At 37.3% G+C, this 20,011-nt stretch overlaps 1 protein-coding gene across 9 annotated transcripts in view; it reads left to right on the top strand.

Moving 5' to 3' along the window:
* The window catches only part of TBC1D5 (TBC1 domain family member 5), a 602,613-nt gene that overhangs the window by 218,130 nt on the left and 364,472 nt on the right, over positions 1 to 20,011 (top strand). For 7 of the 9 annotated variants that reach the window (XM_070072843.1, XM_017346738.3, XM_008266048.4 and 4 more), the window contains one exon: positions 8,766 to 8,897. In XM_070072843.1, the coding sequence (XP_069928944.1) occupies positions 8,801 to 8,897 (97 nt within the window). In that variant the 5' untranslated portion in view covers positions 8,766 to 8,800. Of the gene's footprint in view, positions 1 to 8,765; positions 8,898 to 12,614; positions 12,668 to 20,011 lie in introns of all 9 variants that reach the window. The other 2 variants (XM_070072846.1, XM_070072845.1) reach the window with 1 other exon arrangement.

The raw sequence follows: 20,011 nt of genomic DNA, 5'->3' as shown, positions 1-20,011 counted from the left end.
AAGTGCTAAAATGTCTTTAGGTTTCCTGGCCCTACCACTTGCTCCAAACCAAGGGATAAACATGAACTTGCCCCACAGCTGGTCAGCTGCTGCAGTAAACACTTCTGCTCTTCCTCGGCTTCCACTAAGGAGTTTTGTTTATTCATTTTTCACAAAACGTTTGATTTAACTTAATGATTATGTGAAGAGTAGTTGCTTATTGCTTTCTCTTATTCGTAAAGAAGTGTCATCATGAGTTTAATGTAATTGACCAAATTGTTAACTGTTTTGTCTGCAAAAATTTTTCATCTTTCCTTTCGTGTATGTTGCATATTATCACTAATTATGTTAAATGTAAGACTTGTTTGGTGGCTGTAGATAATATCCATAAAACTGGGGACCGTAATTACTGGAAGCATTTTTTGTGGCTGTGTAATGGTCAAAGGTGTGGTGAGTGGCCGGCCAGTCAGCCCTCTCATCTTGGGACCTCAGAGGAGCATATTTGCTTTGGACTCTGAACCCTATGAAAGTCACTGTGGAGCGCTTTTGTCAGGCAGATTAACTCATTTAGTGCTCAGTTTTCTCTTGGTTTATGTGGTCACAACTACCACTTTCTTATGACTCTAGATTATTTCAATATCAAAAGGTCAAATATAAAATATTAAATCTACCGATCAACTCCTCATGTTCAACATATCTCCCATTATGTGTATTGCTTATGAATCTGATATGTTAATTTATAGTGAATTGTTTATTCTAAACATCTTGTTCTGACAGCATGAAAATTAAGATTAAATCTGTTTTAATTTTGTTTTTTTTTTTTTGTTCTTACATGTAGACCATTATTACAATCTTATTCCTATTTATTAGACAACACTTGAATATTATGATTGTATGGTTGGTAAAAATAAATTAGAGTTTCAGAGTTTTACCAATGGGTGATATTTAATATTGAATGACATGTATTAAGACAAATGCTTTTATATATAATTTATTTGGCATTGTAAATGCATTTATCTTGTGAGAAACAGAACCCCTGTTGTCAAATGAAATATTCTGGAAAGGTTTGGAGTAAATAAATAATAAAACTACTCTGATACACGATCTAACAATATTAAATATTAAGACTTTCAGATGATTGATTTTAATACTTAATTAACTTACTTAAAGTTCAGTGTAACCCTTTTACATTAAAGATTGACAGAATTTAAAATTGCGACTTTATACTCTTTGTTTTAAATCTCTCTTCCATTTTTCTTTTCTTTTTCCTTTTCTCTCCTGTGAGTAAGACTTTAGGTCATCATTATTTCCAGTTATCAAATTTGCCGTTATCAACATTTCTAAATTTAAAAAATTAGGCTAAATCTGTAGATATTGTTCAATTATACTGTCTTTCTATTATGAAAAGATAGCTTCAATCGAACAACCTGGCTCTTAAGGCTAAATGTCATATTTCAGATTGCATGCCCATCATGGTAAATGGATGCTGCCTATTACACACGCATATTCATGCTGTATCCTCTTTCCCTTTTATAATCAAACTCTAGAAGTAGTCCATTTAAGCTGTTTGGTATGTTTTTATTATAGGAGAAATCTTTATGTCAAGTAATAGTACTTTATCATTTCAGTGTTTGACTTTTAATTTTATCATCAGTCTGAATTTAAACAAACAAGGCATGCCTATGCGTGCTTTCCTGAATATGTATGTTTTTAGAACGACACGATTCAGAATACTAATTCTGTGCCTAAGTATCAGAAACAGTGACGGAACGAGCATCAGCTGAAATACATAAAACTTCATATTCAGAAGAAAAATACTTTATTCATCTTACCTATTTTTTTTTTTTGACAGGCAGAGTTAGACAGTGAGAGAGAGAGAGACAGAGAGAAAGGTCTTCTTTCTGTTGGTTCACTCCCCAAATGGCCACTATGGCTGGCACACTGCGCCAATCCAAAGCCAGGAGCCAGGTACTTATCCTGGTCTCCCATGGGGTGCAGGGCCCAAGCACCCGGGCCATCCTCCACTGCCTTCTCGGGCCACAGCAGAGAGCTGGCCTGGAAGAGGAGCAACTGGGACAGAATCTGGCACCCCGACCAGGACTAGAACCCGGTGTGCCGGCGCCACAAGGAGGAGGATTAGCCTAGTGAGCCGCGGCGCTGGCCATCTTACCTATTGTTTTGATGTATAGTTCTAATACTTGGAAATCTTCACGTAGACACTGCTTGTTTATATGAAAAGTATTGTTTTGCATCTTTTTAATATATTTTAAAATTGTCTTCTAAGCTTTAGTGCTAAACTCCTACCTGGCTACTAAATGTTGACTATTAGGTATTTACACAAAGCCTCCCTTTATTCAGGCTGACTGCTTTTACCTTAAGATTTAATACCGCAGGAACCGAACTTGTGAAACAAGTAAACTGGCCTTAAAATGTTGTCTTGCATTTTAAAAGGAAATTTAAGCCTAATTTCTCGACTCTTGTTACCAGGACAGTAGTAAGCCACATTATAAAACCAGGTTTTGGCTTTCTGAATTATCCGTTCAGCACAGCAGGAAAAACAGTTATTTATAATAAATGTAACGAAGGATACCTGCCTTCCTGGTCTTGGGAGGTATATTGCTTTGCTTTCTGTACTTAAGAAAAAGAGAAGATTGCATTTATTTATTTCAGAATTTCTCTGGGTAGCATTTTTATCAGTCAGGGGAAGTTCTGAGGAAAGCTAGGTATCATTTAAGAAGAACTCTAACCATCATGGACTTAAGTAGTCATTTCCTAAGAGACGTATTTTGGGCTTCATATATTTTTCTCCCTATATAGCCAGTTTCTATGTACAGAAAATTAAGGCACATCAAATATAGAAGTTAGATTTAAGATGTAATAGAACATTAGAAATTTCAAAAAACATTGGGAAATTATTTTTTGATTAATGATTTATTCATTTGAAGGAGTGAGTGGGGCTGGCGCTGTGACATAGTGGGTAAAGCCGCTACCTGCAGTGCTGGGATCCCATGTGGGCACTGGTTCGAGTCCTGGCTGCTCCAGTTCCAATCAAGCTCTCTGCTGTGGACTGGCAAAGCCGTGGAAGATGGCCCAAGTGCTTGGGACCCTGCACCCACGTGGGAGACCCGGAGAAAGCTCTTGGCTCCTGGATTTGGATCGGCACAGCTCGGCCATTGTGGCTAATTGGGGACTGAACTAGTAGGTGGAAGATCTCTCTCTCGCTGCCTCTCCTTTTCTCTCTTTGTAACTCTGCCTTTCAAATAAATAAATCAATCTTATTTTTAAAAGAAGAATGAGAGACCGAAACAGAGAAAGAGATCTTTCATCCACTGGTTCATTCCCCAAGTGGTTGCAGCAGAGGGTTGTGTTAGGCTGAAGGCAGGAGCCTGGAACTCCTTAGGCCTGAGTACTTGAGCCATTTGCTGCTGCCTTCCAAGTCGTATTCGTGAGTAGCTAGATTGGAAGTGGAACAGCTGGGATGCAAATCAGTGCTCCAATTCAAGATGCCAGTGTCACAGGTGGTGGTTTAACCTGCTGCAGCTCAATACCCGTCCCTCAAATAGAGACATTCTTAAAAAATTATTGCATGTTAAAAAGCATTAAAAGAGGGCCAGCGCATAGTGGCATAGTGGGTAAAGATGCCGCCTGCAGTGCCTGCATCCGATATGGGTGCCCCTGCACCCTCGTGGGAAACCTGGAAGAAGCTCCTGGCTCCTGGCTTCAAATTAGCCCCAATCCAGCCATGGGGCCATCTGGGGAGTGAACTAGTGGATGGAAGACTTCTTTCTCTCCCTCTGCCTCTGCCTCTGCCTCTGCCTCTGCCTCTGCCTCTGCCTCTGCCTCTGCCTCTGCCTTTGCTTCTGCCTCTCTGTAACTCTGCCTTATATATAAATAAATAAATCTTAATAAAACCTCTGCCTTTAAAAAAAAGCAACAATAGATTGTGTTTTTATAAGATAACCACAATAGCAATAACGAACATAATGAAGTTTTTCTTAATATATTTTAAAAAGCCAAAATAGTGCTTTTTATTTAAAGCAAGATAGTGAAACCCAAAGCAGTGATTTCTTAATAAGTTTCTTTTGAATTAGCTTATTAAGCCCATAATTAAAAGAACACTAATAACATCCATACCCTTTTCTTCAGCACTTTGGTTGATAATAACTTATTAATACTGATCAATATGTTTGTTTTATTTAATCATAAAAACATTTCAGTGTTCCGGTTCCAACTTACAGAAATAATGATTTAAGATGTGATAGTTGCTACATTATAAAGAATGGTTATAGACTGGTGTTTTCAATTAATTTTGTAGCCTTGTTATTCAGGAATACTATAGGCTTCTCAAGTTTTGAAGAACTAAAGACTAAATTCACTGAATGACTTGTTGAACTTAACACTGTCTCTAAGGAATCAAAGACCTGGAGTGTTTTGCACCACCTTGAATGAATGAACACATAAACATTATGTTTTCATATATTTCATTTTAGCTATATGAAGATGAGTGGCTTTTTCTTGTTTCATTTCAAAATAAACCTTGATATCAGGTTGCATGTCACTTGTGTAGTTTCCTAAAGTTTAAAATACATTTATTTGTATATTTTTGGTATGCACAGCCTGTAATAGTGTAAATATTCTAGGTAAATAATAAATTAGATCATAAAAAATGTGGTTTACGGTATTCCATTTCGGGGCTGAGGCTGTGGCATAGCAGGTAAAGCCGCTGCCTGCAGTGCCAGCATCCCATATGGGTGCCAGTTTGAGTCCCAGCTGCTCCACTTCTGATGCAGCTCCCTACTAATACACCTGAGAAAGCAGCAAAGGATGGCCCAAGTCCCTTGGCGCCTGCACCCACCTGGGAGACCCGGGTGAAGTTCCTGGCTCCTGACCAGGTGAGGCCTGACCCAGCCCTGATCATTGCACCTGTCTGGGGAGTGAGCCAGTGGATGGAGGATCTCTCTCCCTGCCTCTGCCTTTCCTTCTCTGTTACTCTGACTTTCAAATAGATAAATCTTAAAAAAATTCAATTTTAGGGAATTCTACCAGTTAATTTGGAATATACATTTTCAAGTATTTCCTTTCATATTTTTAAGAGTATAAAAAGTATATAGAGAATGTAAATTTTATATTAGAATGGTTGCCCACAGGCCAAATATAATTTTGAAATATGTTTCTTCTATTCCACAGTTTTTCTTTTTTACTTTTGAATTATTTGCCAACTTTGACAAGTACATTGATTTCAAGCTTGTCTTGAAAAACTTGAAGCAGACTAAAGGATATTCCAGTTACCCGCAGGCCCTGTCCTTTTACACCCCCTTCTTTACTGAGGGATTGAGGCCTGTGTTTTACTGACTGATTTATTGAGAGCCAGATGTCATAAAAGAGAAAGAATGTGAGCTTTGCCGCTGGAAAGGATGAGTTCAAATTCTTTCTTCAGTATTTACTAATTGTGTGACTCTATGCAAATTAATTTGTCTTGCTATATCAGTTTTCTCTAAGGATGATGAAGATATATCATTAGATGGAATAATAAGTGTATTGAAGCATTTAGAGTGTATTTTGACATGTACTTGTGTTCATAATGCATAAATTTTAACTGTAATTAATAATACTTTTTTTCCTGACCGGAGTAAGCATTTGAATTTGATAATCCTTATTTTTCTGTAGTAGAGGACTTTATTTTCTAATCTCTTCATTGGTTTGCTCAGTGTAATTTTTATCAGATTCCATTTTATGTTGTAACCGATCATCTTCATTTTGTTATTCTCTACATTATTGCCCCAGAATTTATTCTAAGTGCTGTATATATGCTTATCGACTTGTACATATTAAAAACAAAATACAACTGTCTAGGTTTATGGATATAAGATTTATAGCTTTAGAATTTTTTTCCTGTCGGTTGACAACAAACCTTTCCTGTTTTCCCTGATTTCAAGCATCTCTTGTTTTAACCACAAAGCCAACGGGATAGGACTTCACATCTAACCGTGATTGTGGGTGAGTGGAAGGATTGGATTCTGATAAAATTCAGAAAAAATGTTTTTGAGTGTTTTACAAGGTGAGAGTTTTAGAGAGAAAGTGAGTGTGATATAGTACCATTTTATGTTAGGAAAGGTAGTTAAAGGTGTACGTGTTTGTGGGCATCTCTGGAGCCTTTGTGCCATATGAAGTTCATATCCTGTGAAATTAGGTACTCTTTTTGGCTAGACTTGCCCCTCCACTTAACTGTCCTCATTTCTTCTTCCTCTCATACCCTCTTGCTCTTAAAATGTAAGAGGTTATGTTATCTATATTATTTTGGATGACAATGGGTGAACCTGGTTTGTATTTGGGAAGAATTCTGATTTGGGAAGATAAATTACATTTTATGAACACAGAAAATATATAAGTGCTTAGTGTACCTTGGAAATTCAAAATATTCTGTAATAACCCAATTCTTTGATTTAGAACAATGCATAGAAATTACCATTAAAGGGGAAAACCTCAAAATGGTAAAAGAAAAATATAAGTGGTAATTTATAATCTTGTCTTTGTAATCACCACACCCAGCTGAATTTATATTGAGATAAATATTTTTGGATACATGAATATGAAAATTTACTTAGGTTACAAAAGTGCCATGCAACTTTACGAAAGGTACACATTGAGAAAACCATGTGTATCATATAAGAAGGTTTTACTTTTTATAGAAAGATTTATTTGCTTGAAAGGCAGAGTGAGAGAGAGGGAGGGAAAGAGAGAGAGATCTTCCATCTGCTGATTCACTCCTCAGATGACCTCAAAAGCCAAGGGAGGGTGTGGGCAAAACAAGGTGCTTCATCCAGGTCTCCCATGTGGGTGTAAGGACCAATGGCTTTGGGTCATCTTCCACTGTTTTCCCATAGACATCTGTAGGGATGGATTTGAATTAGAGCAGCTGGGACACAAACTTGCAGGTATAAGGGATGCTGATGTTGGTGGCAGCAACTTAACCCATTATACCACAATGCCTGCCCCATGAGTATTTAATTTTTAAAAAATATTTGCAGCATGCTTGCATATCATAAAGATACTCATAACAATAAACCATTTCATGGAAGTCAGTAAAGAAATTACAGAGAAACATCCAAAGTCTTCTTGAATTTCACTAATTACCAAGCAAATACAATATAAAATTTAACTATCATATTGGATCAAAAGAAAATTTCCTGTGTTAATGATGGTCTAGGTTAAATAAATTGTTCTGTTATGTACACATCTTTCCAAAGTACAATTTGCCAAACATATCACAAAATCTTATTTCATTAAATATATCTTTAGCCCAACAATTCACAAGACTTGATCTTGGGATGAGTTTTGTGGCACAATTGGTTATGCCTCTGCTTGGGATGCCATATTCCATATTGGAGTGCCTGGGATCAAGTCTTACCAGTGCTTAGATTCCAGCTGCCTGCTTTTTGCACCCTGGGAGGCAACAGATGATGGTTTAAGTACTTGTCATCCACATGGGAGACCCAGACAAAGTTCCTACCTCCTAGCTTTGGCCTGGCCCAGCCCTGGCTGTTCTGGGCATTTGAGGAGTGAACCAACTAATAGAAGATCTCTCTTTCACTCTTAGTCTCATTCTGTCTTTCAAATAAAGGAAAATAAGTGAATAAAAACAAAAAAAAATTTTACCCTAAGGAAATAATCATGAATCAGAAACAGAGATACTGGAAAAAAATAAACATGGTGAGCCTGTTCATAGTGTTAACCAACTGAAGCTCTCCTAATTGTTTGCTAATAAGCTATTAATTCCATAAATTGTGATACCTGGTTCATATGTTTAGTCTAGTGATTACAAAATGCTGCTTTGGGTGTCCGAGACCCGTATCACAATACCGAGTTTAGAGTTCCGGCTCTGGGTACAAATTCCAGTTTGTTGCCAGTGCAGACTCTGGAAGGCAGCAGTGATAACTAAAGTAGTTGGGTCCCTGTCACCCATGTGGGAGACCTAGACTGCATTCCCAGTTTCTGCACCTCGACTTGGTTCTGGCCATTGTGTGCCTTTGTGGAATGAACTAGTGGTTGCGAACTTGCTGTTTGTGTGTTTCTTTTGTAATCACTGTCTCTCTACCTCTCAAATAAAAGAAAGTATAAAATAAAACAAGTTGGAATAGCATTAGATGGAATGCTAGGGATCCACTAGAAATGACAGTATAGACACATTGTTTATTTTAAGCTGAGAAGGAAAGCACTCATGATAAAGTGTGTTACACAGTATGTTTAATATGATGGAATACAGTGAACATATGGATATTTGATTGCCTTGAACAAAGACAGGAAAAATATGACCTGACTGCCCAGAATGAAGATGGGAAGAATGTGTCCTGAAATGTTCAAAATGGTGTGTCTAGTTAATAAAGTCTTCTGTGGTTTAAATTTGCTGTATTTTCTGTATTTTAAAAATTTCTATCATGAAGGCTTATTATTTTATCTATAAAACAAAAAATTTAAAGAAAATATTTTCTTTATCTTATAATTCAGTTTTTTGTACAGGAACTTACCGAAAATGAATGTGATTCAACATTAAGATCAAGGTCATAAACAAAGTTTGGATTTTCCGAGTAACTGTTGAAATGGAAATTTTTATGCCACCTTTTTTGCTTCTTTTCATAAGCCTACCAATGTGTAGTAACAGTCCCCCAGAGTTGTGAAAAACTTGTTAATGCCTGTAATGCTGATTTAATCATTTTGTTTTGTGTTTATCCCTGGTCATAGCAGAAGGAAAAAATAACCATTTTTCTCTTCATGTTTTCCCCTCCCAGGTGGTTACTTTTGGTGACATTGTCCAGTTCTCACAATGTATCATTCGTTATCTGAAACTAGACATCCTCTACAAGCAGAAGAACAGGAAGTAGGCATTGACCCCTTGTCAAGTTACTCCCACAAGTCTGGAGGTGAGTTTTGTGTGCAGCTGCTGTCTGGGAGTGCTGGCAGAGCAGGCAGGAGGGCGCCAGTTTGTTGGAACCATCTTCTGTAATTCTCTCCCGGAAACTGAACAGGACAGCTTTAAGAACATCTTCCTGGTTATGTATAGAGCACTGTTGACACTAATACCACAAAGAGTCAACATTCAATCATAAAACATAAGATCATTCTTTAAAAAAATTCATGAATTAACAATGACCTCAGAATAAGAATGTCAAAATGCAAATGGACCTTTGTCAAACATCTTTTCAAAGATTCTAAGCTTTTGATGTTGATTTTAGAGGGATATTTTTTTCCTTCCAGCAAGTTGAGTATTTGACGATAAAAAATTGTCTGATTCTCCTTTAGAAAGAAAAATTAAAATTAAAATTTGTGTCATACCATTAAAGATTTACACATATTTCTGTTGAAAGATTGTCTTTAGTTTCTATGTATCAAAATTTGGTAATATTTTCCCATGTTTACTTAATGTTAAAATATACTTTCTTTGAAGGGAATAGTTATTGAGAATTCTTGGACTTATCCTTATTTTTAAGGAATCCAGTAACTATTGGATAAAATTTATTGACTATGACTACTTGGTTGGTAATTTTTCACTTGTGAAGTATGTATATCAAGTTTGTGAGATCATTTTAAAACATCATAAATTAGTCAAATTAATTCATGGGTGTTTTTAATGCTGCAAGTAAAATAATTTTTTCTGTGTATATCAATGTTGAGAATTATTTGAGAATTTTTAAGAATACACTCCCACTAAATATGCCTGCTTTTTTAGAGTGTTCCTGGATTATATATTTATGTTTTTTGTGTACCTTTATGCCTTCTACATTGTACTAATTGCATTGATTTTTTTCAAATGAAAATAGTAAAATTTGTCTTATAATTTATTTTTGTGATTTTATTTTTTCTTACATAAAGATTAAAAAACTTGCTGTTTTAAGATTTTGATAATATGAATATAGTATCCATTTCTGTTTCAGTATTCTAGTATCTTAGTGGTAAGCATGATACCTTTCCTAGTGATACTTTCTGTTAAACGTGGTACTCGAGAGGTGCCCTCATAATTAAATAAGTGAAATTGTTATCAGAAACTGCTATAATTCGGTTTTAAAGGTGAAAATATCTTTGTATTTCAAGTATATAAAATACTTTCACCAAAATTATTTATGCTAATGCTGTTATATGCTCCAGAGCATTTTTTTTTATTGTTGTTTGTTTTTTAAGTGCATATTTTTCCTCTGGTGTATTTCATTAAATATTGAGGCTTTTTTTTTTTCCTTAAACCTGGTTAAGAACCATTTTAAATTAATTTTATCCTTTATTGTTTCCAGGAATGAGTAGTTACCTTTACTGAAAAGGCTTTTCGTTTATATCCTAGCCTAACATTTCTGTGACATACTAAGTTATTAGGACTGAATTGATGTTTAAAAGTGCCATTAATTCATTTACCCCAAATGTTCATTAACAATGTAAATGTATGCTGATGTTCTATGAGACAAGGAAGTGACTAATGACTCTTCCAACTAACAACACTTAAAATGAATAGAAACTTTAGATAGCTAATCTTGAAGTAATCAAGACCCTCATTCAGCTTGGCATCTCTGTATGCTCTAAAACAGCTGTCAACTGTTAAAAATATACACAAAACACACGCACACACATACACACACATACACACATACACACAAATGCACATGCGAAAAGAAAGATATGTAAATATCTAGTTCTCCAAAGCCATGAAGGTTACTAGGTTACTAAGCACAGTGGGTTTTGTGCATTGTATATGTAAATATTGTATATAAAGCATCTATTTCATCTTCTTTGATTTCCTTTTTGTAGAAAAACATGTGTTGCATTTTAATGGGGCTGTCATATTTACTTGGAGAATCATCGTCTTTCTGGTGTGTTTGTTTATTTTAATATATGTCTTCTGTGGGGTTTCTTTAATTTTGAAGCCCTTTACACATTTCTGCCAGAATCATGAGGAAGTTCATGGATACTGGATGACTTATGTTCCAAATAAACATTGGACTGACATAACTGACTGCCGGTGTAAATACCATGTATCTTTTATAAAATTCCTGTGACAGATTCCATTAGTAATAAAATAAGTCTTTAAATTCTCAAATCTGGTTTTTAATATTTATAATGAAATAGTACTGTTAAATGATTTTTGGAGTTCTACAAAGGATTAGTATAAATAGCCATAATGGAAATGTAAAGTGATTATTTTAATTAATGACTGAGGAAAGTGGGTGAGGGCAGAAAAAAAAAAAAAACAACCTCTATTTGGATATATAAATGCATACTCTTACGTATTTTTTTTTTTGGAAGTAGAAAAACCACTGCTCCTTGACAGTATAGACAAGGGTTATCAACAGTAGTCAACCTCAAAATGTCAGTTTTACTCATATACATTATGTTATTTTTTGTACTTTGTGTATTAGTTACCACAGTTCAGAGAAGACAAATTTGTCTTTTGGGGACTGGCTTATTTCATTAAGAATAATTGTCTCCAGTTGCATCCATTTTGTTGCAAAATATAGAATTTCATTCTTTTTTTACATTCGAGTAGTATTCCATCTTGTATATATACTACATTTTCTTTACACAGTGATCCATTAATGGACGTCTGGGTTGATTCCATATCTTAGCTAATGTGAGTTAAGCTGTTATAAACATGGGGATACTGATAACGATTTTATATGCTGATTTCATGTCCTTGGGTAAATTCCCAGGAGGTGGGTAACTGGGTCATATGGTAGACCTATTTTCAGGTTTCTGAGGAATCTCCAAACCATCTTCCATAATGGTTGACTAGTTTATATCCTCTCTATCAATATATTAGGGTACCTTTTCCCCCACATCCTTGCAAGCATTTATTATTTGATTTTTGGGTGATACTCTCTAGTGGAGTCTTTTGGTTTCCCTGTGTATAGGATCATATCATCTGCAAACAGAGATTATTTGACCTCCTTCTTTTCCATTTGTATCCCTTTAATTTATTTTATTGGTTAATGGCTCTGACGAAAACTTTCAGAACTATACTGAATAGTAATGGTGAAAGTGGGGGCATCCCTGTCTGGTTCCTGTTCTTAGAGGAAATGATTCCAGCTTTTCCCCATTCAGTATAATGTTGGCTGTGGGTTGGTCATAAATTGCTTTGATTCTGTTGATGTATGTTCCTTCTGTACCCAATTTGCTTAATGTTTTTTCATGAAAGGATGTTGTATTTTGTCAAATGCTTTCTCTGTTTCTATTAAGACAATCATATTTTTTTATTCTTCAGTTTGTTAATATGATTTATCACATTTTTTATTTGCATATGGCAAACCATCCCTCTGTGCCAGGGCTAAATCCCACTTGGTCCCTGGTGAATGATCTTTCTGATGCATTGTTGGATTCGAAAAGGTAGAATTTTGTTGAGGATTTTTGCATCTAGGTTCACATGTTCTTTCTTTGTTATATCTTTTTCTGGTTTTGGTGTTAACTTGATGCTGGCCTCTTCAAGAAGTGTGGGAGGATTCCATCCCTCTCAATAGTTTTCAATAGTTTGAGAAGAATTGGGATTAGTTCTTAAAAGTTTGGGAGCCTGCAGCAGTGAAGTTATCTGTTTGTGGGCTTTTCTTTGTTGAGAGAGTCTTTCTATCTGATTGAATCTCTGTCTTGGTTATTGGTCTCTTTAGGTTTCCTATGACTTGATGACTCAATTTTGGTAGATTGTATGTGGCCAAAAAAGGTAACCATTTCTTCTAGATTTTCCAATTTGTTGATATATAACTATTTGTAGTAATTCCTGATGATTTTTAAAAAAGGTTTATTTGTTTATTTGAAAGGCAGATTTACAGACAGAGGCTGAGATCTTCCATCCCCTGAATTGCTCCCCAAATGCTCGCAATGGCCATAGCTGGGCTGATCTGAAGCCAAGAGCCAGGAGCTTCTTCAGAGTCTCCCACGCGGATGCAGGGGCCCAAGCACTTGGGCCAACTTCCACTGCTTTCCCAGGCCATAAGCAGGGAGCTGCATCAGAAGAGGAGCAACTGGTACACATATGGATGCCAGTATCACAGGCAAAAGCTTACCCTACTACAGCACAGTACCAGTCCTTCCTGATGATTTTTTAAATTTCCTTGGTATCCGTTGTAATATTCCTTTTTCATCTCTGATTTTATTAATTTGAATCTCTCACCCCATTTTTTTACTTTCGTCCTTCTTTTACTTTACTTTTGTCAATGTTGCATCAATTTTGTTTATTTTTTTTAAAAAAGCAGCATTGGCTGGCTCCGTGGCTCACTTAATCCTCTGCCTGCGGTGCCAGCACCCCGGGTTCTAGTCCTGGCTGCCCCTCTTCCAGTCCAACTCTCTGCTGTGGCCCGGGAAGGCAGTGGAGAATGGCCCAAGTGCTTGGGTCCCTGCACCCACATGGGAGACCAGGAAGAAGCACCTGGCTCCTGGCTTCAGATTGGCGCAGCGCCGGCCATAGCGGCCATTAGGGGAGGGAACCAATGGAAGGAAGACCTTTCTCTCTGTCTCTCTCTCTTACTGTCTAACTCTGCCTGGCTAAATAAATAAATAAATAAGCAGCATTAATCTTTTGTACCTTTTTTGGGTTTTGATTTTAATTTTAGTTATTTTCTCTAATTTTTATTGTTCTTTCCTCCAACTAATTTTGATTTTGGTTTGTTTTTGTTTTTCTAGATCCTTGAGATGCATTTTTAGATCAATTATTTCCTTCTAATTTCTTTAAGATTTATTTTTATTTATTTGAAAGAGTTACAGAGATGGAGAGTGAGAGAGAGCGAGATCATTCATTCATTGGTTCACTCCACAAATGGCCATAATGGCTAGGATTGGGCAGACAGAGCCAGGATCCAGGAGTTTCTTCCAGGTTCTCCATGTAGGTCCAGGAGCCCAAGCACTTGGGCCATCATCTGCTGCTTTCCCAGGCACATTAGCAGGGAACTAGATTGAAAGTGGAGGGGCTAGCGCCATGGCTCAATTGGTTAATCCTCCGCCTGTAGCTCCAGCATCCCATATGGGTGCCGGGTTCTAGTCCCAGTTGCTCCTCTTCCAGTCCAGCTCTCTGCTGTGGCCCGGGAAGACAGTGGAGGATGGCCCAAGTGCTTGGGTCCCTGCGCCCGCATGGCAGACCAGGAAGAAGCACCTGGCTCCTGGCTTCGGATCAGCGCAGCGCCAGCCGTGGCAGCCATTTGGGGAGTGAACCAACAGAAGTAAGATCTTTCTCTCTGTCTCTCTCCCTCACTATCTATAACTCTGTCAAATAAAAAAGGAAAAGAAAATTGAGCAGCTAGTTTTCAAACTGACACCCATATAGGATGCTGGCCTTGCAGGTGGTGTCTTTACCCACTATTCCACAATGTTGGCCCCTTTCCAATTTCTTGGTGTAGGCACTGATTGCTGTAAGCTTTCCTTTTAACAGTGTTTTTGCCTTATCTTTTAAGTTTTGATATGACCTGTTAGAATCTTCATTCATTTTGGGAATTTTGTATTTCCCTTTTGATTTCTTCTAATACACACTGTTTATTCAGGAGCATGTTGTTCAGTCTCCATGTGTTTGCATATGTTTTAGAGTTTCTTATTAATTTCAGCATCATTCCATTGTGGTCAAAAAGATACATAGTATAATTTCAGTTTTTTGAGTTTGTTGAGACTTGCTACATGACCCATCATATGGTCTATCCTAGAGAAAGTTCTATGCACTGATGAAAGCAATGTGTATTCTGCAGCTGTGGGATGAAATGTTCCATAGATTAGGTCCATTTGGTCAGCAATATAGATTAGCTGTGTTGTTTATTTGTTGATTTTTTTTTGTCTAGTTGTTCTGTCCATTGATTAAAGTGGGGTTGAATTTGTTTTTCACATAGAGATATGCATACAAAATACCACATTTTTCCTATGGCCCAGTTAAGCTTGTCACATACATGAATTGCTACCTTCAATTCTAATATCTTAGACTAAAGGGTAGTAACTGACAAGGAACCTATAATTTCACTGAAAACCAAAAGAAGGCAAAAATATTTGTTAGACTACCCATGATTATTTGTTCTTAGTATGTAACCTATAACTGAAAAAGTAATTTTAATAGGAAATAATACCAAGACTTTGAGAAATTTACCTATCAATTATAATATTATTGGAATAACTAGGTCTTTTAAAATGTGTTTACTTGAGAAGCAGAGAAGCCTATCTAATGGCTTATTCCCAAGTGTCTGCTATGTATTGGAATGGTCCAACCTGAAGTTGGGAGCTGAGACTTAATCCAAGTCTTCCATATGGGTGGCAGGAATCCTGTTGCTTAGTTCATCACCACTGCTTCCCCTATCCTGATCCTCCCCTGATTAAAAGGAAGCTGGAATCAGGAGCTGTAAACAGATATCTAAGGTACTCCCATATGGGATACAGGCATCTTAACTGGGTTCTTAATTGCCAAGCTAAATGCCTGTCCCAGTTTTTAAAAATAAGGTGTGAGAGATTTAGATTGTTTTGAAAATAACTTGTATATTATATATGAGAGTACTTCAAAAAGTTCATGTAAGTTGGAATTAAAAGATAAGATTATTTTGGAACAAACCAGATTTTATATGCATGCATACCTTTTTCATAATAAGCATTTTCCACAAACTTTTTGAAGCCTTCCCTCAATACCAATATTTTTAGCTCCATTTTTTATGCCATATAAAAACTGTAAGATTTATTTATTTATTTGAAAGGCAGAGTTACAGAGAGGCAGGGAGAGAGAGAAAGAAGTTTTCCATCCGTTGGTTCACTCCTCAGAAGGCTGCAATGGCAAGAGCTGTGCTGACCAGAAGCCAGGAGTCAGGAGCTTCTTCTGGGTCTCCCACGTGGGTGCCGGGGCCCAAGGACTTGGGCCATCTTTTCCTGCTTTCCCAGGCCATAGCAGAGACCTGGATCAGAAGTGGAACAGCCAGGACTTGAACCAGTGCCCATATGGGATGCTGGCACTGCAGGCGGCAGCTTTACTTGCTATGCCACAGCACTGGCTCTAGTATATTTATTTATTTGTTTGAAAGCAAAGTTACTTAGAAAAAGAAAGAGAGATAAATCTTCCATCTGCTAGTTTAGTCTGTAATGGCCACAACAGCAGGGGTTGGGCCCAGTGAAAGCCTAGAATTCCTTCTGAGTCTCCCAAGTTTGTGGCAGGGGCCCAAGCACTTAGACCATCTTCTGCTTCTTTCCCTGGTGCATTAGCAGGGACCTAGATCGGAAGTGGAGCTGCCAGGATATCAGATTCTGGTGTCTTAGGTGGCAGTTTAACCCACTGTGCCAGAAGGCCAGCCTCTGAAACATCTTTTTTAATAAAAAACAAAATTCCCCTCGTTATCAAGAATAAAGACGATTAAAGATAGATTTTTTAAAAAAACAGGCTATAATTCCTCAAGAAAAATTATAACTTTAGTGAAGATAAAGATTGTTAAATGAATGAGGAAGTGATTTAGAAGTTCTTAAATGCAGTAACAAAGTTAAAAAAAGAATTGTTATTTTGAAGGTGTCTCCTTCAAAACAGATCTTGTCATGTGGTAGGAGGTGAGTAGAAGTGACAGTCAGAGAGCAGTGAATATATGCACAGTTCCTCTGACTGACATGATTGAAAGTACAGTAGGAAATGAGAGCCTTCATTTTTAAAAGACCATGGATTGAAACTCTGCACTCTGTTTTCCAGAGGTAACAGTTCTAAGGATGAGACAGATATTAAGTCCAGGGAGAGACAAAGGAGAAAGCCGAGGACTCTGTTGAAATTCTCCATGATTAGACAATGAATACAGAGGCCAGTGCTGTGGTGTAACAGAGTGCGCCCGCATCCCATATGGGCACTGGTCAAGTCCCGGAAATAAAAGCTCTGTCGCACAGGACTGAGGAGAGTGCCATCACCCTTTCTATTCATCTTCACGTTGTATGGGATTTCTTCCCTGTAGCAATGTGACTAATCAGCCTCTTCTAAGTATAATTCTGAACCTCTCTCATATTTTCCTAATTCCTTACAGCATGACAACCTTTAAAATGTATCTACCACAATTACTTGTTTGAAGGCTTTCTTACTTTGATCTTCCCCAATCAGAAGGAAGAATTAAGAATTAAATATCCAGGAAGAATGAGGGGAATGAAAGAGAAAAACTAAACCTTAGTCTGGGTAAATATTCCAGCACTTCCGCTATCGCTCCACTGTATCTACTTCTCTCCCCACGTCAGATTTCCCAAATCCCGTTTTTTCCCAAGTTCATGTCTTTGAATTATTCCCTTAGTTTGCTGAAACAGTCAACTATGTTAATAAAAATTTTTTGAAAAGCAACCAGGAGTATTTTTAATATAATATGTTTCAGGAAAAATTTTCTTTACACATAGCTCTTTTTTTAAAGAATATTGATACCACTGTATTTGAGTATTTATAAATTTTCTTGTAGATCTAAGTATGACATATTGTGCATATTTCTCTTGGAGATTTTTAAAAATTCCTTCAATTGTATTAGACTATAATAATATTATAACATCATTGCTTTAAAATAATCTTTTTTCTGTAGTGAGGACAGAGTAGTAGTGAATTCACTGTCTGGAGTTTAAATCTGTTTTACCTTTGTATGTATTTACATCTCCTTCAGCATTTTATAGTACTTTAGAACTTTATATGTTATTTGTGGGAAAAAGAGTCATCTGTTTTGTTGTATTTGTATTAATTCAATATACTCTTCTAATTTTTAAATGTAGGTTCTTCTCTTATTATTCTCTAACATTGTTTTGTTCTTAAACAAGATACCTTTGCCAAAGCTTTCAAATGCACTTTGCATCATTAATATGTCGTTAATCTAAAGCTGAAGTATTATTTTTTAACTAGCTTTGTACAAGAAATGAAAATAAATTAGTTTGCCATGCAGTCTTGCTGGAAGGAAGACTTTCTTGCTAATTAATAGTTGTTTTGAAATCGGAATTTCTTTTAATAGAATACCTGGGCACTGGGCTGTGGCGTTCCTGGTTATGCTGCCCATTGCAGCACCAGCATCACATACGGGTACTAGTTGGAGTCCTAGCTGCTCCACTTCCTATCCAGCTCCCTGATAATGTGCCTGGGAAAGCAGTGGAAGATGCCCCAAGTGCTTGGACCCCCTGCACCCATGTAGGAGACCCAGAAGAAGCTCTTGGCTCCTAGCTTCAGATCAGCCCAGCTGTGGCCATTACAGCCATTTGGGGAAGGAACCAGTGGATGGAAGATATCTCTCTCTGTTTCTTCCTCTCTCTGTATAACTCTGCCTTTCAAATAAATAATTTTTTAAAACAATATAGAATACTTGATTTTTTTTCCATTGGAGAGGCAGAAAGACATAGTGCTCTCATCTGCTGATTCACTCCTCAAATGTCCACCACAGCTGGTGATCCAGGCAGAAGCTAGTAACTAGGAACTCCATTTGAGTCTCCCATTAGAGTGGCAGCTACTCCACTATTTGGGCTATCACCTGCTGTCTTCCAGGGTGCACACTAGCAGGAAGTTTGCATTGGAAGCAGAGCTGGGGCTCATATGCAGGTGCTCTGATAGGGGATATGGGCATCCCAAACAGTGTCTTTATCTGCCACGCTCGGTGTCCCCCCTCTCCTCCCCTGCCCAATACTTGCGTTCTACTTTGGAGTTTGTACTACTTGAATTTACTGAGAAGGAACCCCATAGGAAGAATATAGGAAAGCACAAGGGAAGAGAACTATATAAACTTCAGGCTGCTTTATTTTCATGTTTCAAGAAAATCCAAATATTTTGAAAAGAAATTAAGAAGATAATAAATCATAAAATTGTAATATCTCAAGTTATTTGCTTTACTAATCGTTTTATTACATCTTCAGTAATAAATGTATGTTACTTGTGCTTTTAGAAATGAATTGATAGTCTACCATTTGGTAATTATTGTATTTCTGTAAATTGCACTGATTGTTCTGTTTTTCATGAGCTAAAAATATACATTTAATTTTGGTACACACACACACACACACAAATGCGTGGATTATCAAGAGTCAGTGAAAGTTTAAGTCCAAGATGAGGCAGTGTATGAGCCAGATAATCTTTATATTATGAGATGTGTGTCCTTAAATAATAATTCTGTCCTTCCTAGTCTCCTTCTTTGTTCTTCTCAGTGTGGAGTTTAATGATAGTTGACTTTCTAGCTTTTCTGATTACTGATAATTTTAATTAAATATGAATGATTTTGACCAAACCTAGAACATTGTTATAAACTGTGTATTTAATTGCACTGTTAAGTAGATTTGTTTTATTGACTGGTAGACTTTTTTTATTATTATTATTTGACAGATAGAGTTAGACAGAGAGAGAGACAGAGAGAAAGGTCTTCATTCCGTTGGTTCACCACCCAAATGGCCGCTATAGCCAGAGCTATGCCAGTACAAAGCCAGGAGCCAGGTGCTTCCTCCTGGTCTCCCATGCGGGTGCAGGGGCCCAAGCACATAGGCCATCCTCCACTGCCCTCCTGTGCCACAGCAGAAAGCTGGACTGGAAGAGGAACAACCGGGACTAGAACCCGGCACCCATATGGGATGTTGGCATCACAGTTGAGGATTAACCAAGTGAGCTACGGTGCCAGCCCAGATTTTTTTTTTAAGAGAGGTAGAGTTATAGACAGTGAGAGGAAGAGAAGAAAGGTCTTCCTTATGTTGGTTCACTCCCCAGATGGCCGCAACAGCTGGGGCTGGGCCGATCTGAAGCCAGGAAGCAGGAGCATCCTGGACTTGGGCCATCTTCTACTGCTTTCCCAGGCCACAGCAGAGAGCTGGAGTGGAAAAGGCATAGCTGGGACTAGGACCGGTGCCCATATGGGATGCCAGCGCCGCAGGCACAGGATTAACCTACTGCGCCATGACGCTGGCCCCTGTACTGGTAGATTTTTAATGAGACATGTTCACGTGATGGTTAAGAAATTTTGGTAATACTTAACAAGTCATTTGAGATCAAAAGGCCTGTTCATCTTATTACATCAAATAAGGCTAAAGGCCACAAACCTGCTGTTTCTTCATTGGTGCAAAAATATAAGTAAGTAACAGAAATTTAAAA

This window comes from Oryctolagus cuniculus, chromosome 4 (genome assembly GCF_964237555.1).
Source record: "Oryctolagus cuniculus chromosome 4, mOryCun1.1, whole genome shotgun sequence".
In the NCBI taxonomy this organism is placed as follows: domain Eukaryota; kingdom Metazoa; phylum Chordata; class Mammalia; order Lagomorpha; family Leporidae; genus Oryctolagus; species Oryctolagus cuniculus.
Note: the sequence above shows the minus strand (reverse complement) of the source record. Positions and strands in the feature narration are given on the sequence as shown.